General features: G+C 34.8%; 1 protein-coding gene across 1 annotated transcript; it reads left to right on the top strand.

Annotated features, from left to right (window-relative positions):
* The first annotated feature begins 3,145 nt into the window (after positions 1-3,145).
* Positions 3,146-4,093, top strand: LOC131485863 (olfactory receptor 2W3-like). The gene has a single exon (XM_058685861.1). It carries the CDS (start codon positions 3,146-3,148, stop codon positions 4,091-4,093), a length of 948 nt encoding a protein of 315 aa, XP_058541844.1.
* Positions 4,094-5,170: the final 1,077 nt, after the last annotated feature.

Raw genomic sequence — 5,170 nt, 5'->3', positions numbered from 1 at the left:
GACCTGAAGAAATAGTATTAATTAAACTTGAAATTAACTGATAGGCAAAGGTAAGGAGAGAAAGTAGAAAGGCATTCCTAGGTGACAGAATTTGTGAAGGAAAAACAGCAAGGACAAAACCAAGAATAACATAGAAAGTCATTTTATCATTCAAGACCAAGACAAGATATAGTAACTGGCTGTAGTACAAAATTTGGATGTGGGAAAGACAAAAACTGAGGTGCTAAAATTGAAAGCTAAAGTAATACGAATGTACAATCAAAACATTTTATTGATATTATGGGTAACCGGGCACCAGGAACCCACTTCTGTCATTGCCACCAACCTAATTATGTTCTATAAACAGCAGTGAAATAGAGCATTTTTTATATTACATGTATAAAGATAACTGTGACATTCACAATGTAGTCCAAATAACTAAGTTTCCTGGCACAAAGTGATTATATTTTATAACATAACTTAATTGTGTATGTATATAATAACTATGTATGATATGTATAACTACATATAATAAATAGATATATAACTATGTATATGAATACATAAATATATAAATTGGAGATTCACGGACAATTGAATCTTGAAAAAAATATGTGATGAAATTGTCCAGTAGTGATAAACCAGATAACGAAATTATACATAGATATAAAAACATACATGCCACAGAGTTTGTACAATATTTAACTCCAGAGTAGTAACTGGGAGACAGGAGATACCTAGGATACTATTAAAGAATTAAGTTTAAAAATAAGCTAGTGCAAATTGTAGGGCTTTTGAAAACCAAGCTAGATTTTTAGAGTATTCAATAGATAAGTAAAGAAAATATTTAAACTTTTTGGGAAGAGAGGGATAATTTAAAAGAGAGACTAAAAATCACTAACAAAGCTATGGGAAATTTAAGAAGAGGAAGAATTGAAGGTGGAGGGAAAGAAAGGAGGAAGAGGTCAATGGACATAAAGCCAAAGCCAGAGTTAAATGCATGAGTAGACAGAGTCAACAATTATACACATTGTGATTAAACAGGGAATTAGGTGATATTCTTAAATACAAATTATTAACAATTTTAATAATTGTTAAACTATTAACAATTATTATAATTGGGGTTTTCTGACCATCCCCATCTTGAGAGGATCCTCTTTGTGGTCATTCTGTCATTCTTCTATAGTTTTATTCTTTGGACACCAAAAGATTTTATGTCCTCAAAATAAATAAAATGCATTTTATTTATTTATTTATTCATTCATTCATTCATTCATTCATTTATTCATTTATTTATTTGAGATAGCATGAGTGGGAGAGAGGGGCAGAGGGAGAGACAGAGAGAATCTTAAGTACATTTCACTCTCTGTGCAGGATCCCATGCAGGGCTGATCCCACACCCCTGGGATCATGACCTGAACATAAATCAAAAGTTGATGCTCAATTCACTGAGCCACCCAGGCACACCTATTTGTTTATTTATTAACTTACTTTATTTACTTATTTTTATTTTCTTCAAGTATTTTCTTGTTAAATATTAGTAATGTGGAGTTTAAAATTCTATTTTATATAAAAATTTGAGATTAGGTTTTTTTTAATGATGATTTAAAGAAAATCACTTTAACCTATATGACATTTAAAGACAGTGTTTTAATTAACTGGGGTCTGATCTACTACCACTTTTGGCAAATGGCCAAGTCTTAGGAAATGGTGGTTTGTAACCAAATGGCACAAACAATAGGAAACCAGAAAAAATAAAAATGAAAATAAAGGATTTTTCCAGTGTGGACAAAATTAACAGGGATAAGAAAGAAAAGAGGAATAAAAGAGCAATTTCCCCATTTTTTTTTTCAAGGACTTAACCTTTCATTTCACTCTGATATACAAAACAACAGTAATCACTAACGAAGGAAAAAACAAAAAATAAGGAAGACATATTTTAATAGTTATTTCACTTAGTTTGTCATGAATTTGTGTAATAAAATTTTATCTAACTTTTCCCAAATTCTAAAAAAATAGGGTTAAATATATCTGCTGGAACCACTGGGAATTTATTAAACTATTGCAAAAAAAACTAATTAACATGTGAATCAAAGAAAATGATCTGCAGAAATAGGGTGAATTAAACTTGAGATTAAGTGATACACGAATATATGAATAGAAAGTAGAAAGACATTTCCAGGTGACAGAAAATGTGAGGGAATGAGAATACAGGGCAAATACCAGTGATTGGAGTTGTAATATGAATGTGATATAATCATTTACATCTTCAAAAACTGGATTTGGAATGGAGAGCGGGGGTGATTCAAGAGAAGTAAATACACAAGGCACTGTATTACCTTGTGAAAAGTATGATATCTGGGCATGACTAGGTTAGATATTCAATTTCTAAAAGATTGATCATAGAGGACAACTCACATCATGATCTCTGGTAGTATCGAATAGGTGGATAAATTCACATCTGGTCCTGGTATTTAAAGATCATAAGAACCAGAGAACCCAACGTATGCTCTTTCAAACCTGACATATTAGGGATATATATTTGGGGAAAGGTGAAATTTCACAGGAATTAATGACTGCCAATTGTTATCAACCACTTCGAAGCAGTTTCAGGAATATTCAGAAAATGTATTCACTGAAAAGGAGAGAAAATGAATTTCTCTTAGGATGATAACATGACTTTCTACCTAGAGTAAGGGGCAGTACAAATGGACATGTCTTGCTTGTTCACATATAGCCTGGATCAGTATATTTAAGAACTAGAAGAAGAATGCACAAATTTTCTATTAAAAATATCTTATTAAAGTTTTGTGAGATACTTACATATTCTAAAGATATTGTCCATTTTCAGGAAAATGTCTGTAGTACATGTCAGTTTACTCTTTATTCTTTTTTCTAATTAATAATACTTATTTCTTAATTTTCATCAAATATTTTGTATTTTTAAAAATGGTATTCAAGTTTTATGTTTTGTTTTGAATAGATTACTGATGACAATTATAAAACTTTCTATCTAGTTGTTTCTATTTTTTAAGGTTTTAAGATATGCACACAGATATGCACACAGGCTTTTATTATAAGTTTCAAAGATTGTGGCATAAAGAGTGGCTAATGGCTGTGAAATACTTTTTCCCCCAATTTCTCATTCTCCTGAGGTACAGTAGAGATGGATGGAACAAATGACAGCACTCAGGGAAATTTCATCCTTTTGGGATTTTCTGACCGTCCCCATCTCGAGAGGATCCTCTTTGTGGTCATCTTGATTGCATACCTCCTGACCCTTGTGGGCAACACCACCATCATCCTGGTGTCCCGGCTGGACCCCCACCTCCACACGCCTATGTACTTCTTCCTCACCCACCTATCTTTCCTGGACCTCAGTTTCACCACCAGCTCCATTCCTCAGCTGCTCTATAACCTGAATGGCCGTGACAAGACCATCAGTTACACAGGCTGTGCCATCCAGCTCTTCCTGTTTCTGGGTCTGGGTGGTGTGGAGTGCTTGCTCCTGGCTGTCATGGCATATGACCGGTTTGTTGCAGTCTGCAAGCCCCTGCACTACCTGGTGATCATGAATCCACGTCTCTGCATGGGCTTAGTGTCCCTTGCTTGGGGCTGTGGTGTGGCCAACTCTTTGATTATGTCTCCAATGACTCTGTGGCTACCCCGCTGTGGATATTGCAAAGTAGACCACTTCCTGTGTGAGATGCCTGCCCTGATTCAGATGGCCTGTGTCAATACAGCTGCAATTGAAGGCATTGCCTTTATCCTGGCAGTGGGCATTGTCCTGTCACCTCTGGTGTTTATCCTGATATCCTATGGCTACATCATGAGGGCTGTGTTAAGTATCCAGTCATCCTCAGGGAGGCACAAAGTCTTTAACACCTGTGGCTCCCATCTCACAGTGGTCTCCCTTTTCTATGGAAACATCATCTACATGTACATGCAACCAGGAACCAGCTCCTCCAAGGACCGGGGAAAGTTTCTCACTCTTTTCTACAACATTGTCACACCACTCCTGAACCCCATGATCTATACCTTCAGAAACAAAGAGGTGAAGGGGGCACTGAGAAGATTAGTTTTGGGAAATCTGTCTTTAAGGAAGAGATTATAACCTAACACAATGATAGCAATGATTTCTTATGTTAATATCCTACACTGTATTGATCTTGCATTACTACCATCTGCCAGAGTTTGGGAATATTTCATCACAGAGTTTATGGTCCATCTTTAGTTTTCTTTTGTGCAAGTCATGCAGAAGTACATAAATTATAATATTCAAAAATGGTTATTCTCAAGGAATATCTGTTGACCATTACTAATGTACAAATATCTAGATGGTTAACATACTATACTAAAAAACAGAGCCATGTTTTCTAGTAAGTCTAGAAAGGAAAGAGAGAAAATTGAAATGAAATTTCTTTTACCCAGACTTTCTGAAATGTTTAACCATTTCAGAATATTAACCATTATAGAATATTGAATATTTTATTATAATCATTCACCTTTACAAATTTTGATAAGATCTGTCAACATGGATAATAATTTATATTTCAGTATCATTGTCCTACAACAAAAGCAACAAAAACAACAAAACACTCTCACAGAAAAATGTAGTTAATATTCCTTATTATCTATTTATTGATTCAATAGCAATTATTGAATGGCTTTTGTATTGCAGGCACTGTTCTAGGTGCTGGATTAAAGCTTTGATCAAAACTGACAAGGTCCCTTGGGGTGCCTGGGTGGCTGAGTCAGTTAAGCGTCTGGCTTTTGATTTCAGCTCAGGTCATGATCTCATGGCTACTTTGTGAGACCAAGCCCTGTGTTGGGCTCTGCACTGACAACATGGAGCATGGTTGGGAATCTCTCTGTCCCTTTCTCTTTGCTCCTCCCTGCTCCCTCTCTTTCTCTCAAAATAATAAACAACACTAAAAAGAAAAGACTGACACGATCCTGATTTTGTGAAATTTAACTACTTATATCTACGCTGGTGACAATAAATGACAAAGAATAAAGCTTTCATTGAGTGATAATGTAAATAAAATTTAAAATATGTATACATATATATTGACATTTATATTGATATCATGGGAAGTAATCAAGAAGTTGGGAAAGGTGGAATGTTCTGGGAAGGTCTCTATTGAAATAGTATTTTAGTCACATCCAGAGGATGAAAATGAAGACCTGT

Source organism: Neofelis nebulosa, chromosome 1 (genome assembly GCF_028018385.1).
Source record: "Neofelis nebulosa isolate mNeoNeb1 chromosome 1, mNeoNeb1.pri, whole genome shotgun sequence".
NCBI lineage: Eukaryota > Metazoa > Chordata > Mammalia > Carnivora > Felidae > Neofelis > Neofelis nebulosa.
The sequence above is the reverse complement of the archived record's forward strand: the minus strand, read 5'-3'. Positions and strand labels throughout refer to the sequence as shown.

Excerpts from the sequence above, each read along its gene's own strand:
- LOC131485863 (XM_058685861.1), top strand. The coding sequence starts at position 3,146 with ATGGATGGAACAAATGACAGCACTCAGGGAAATTTCATCCTTTTGGGA.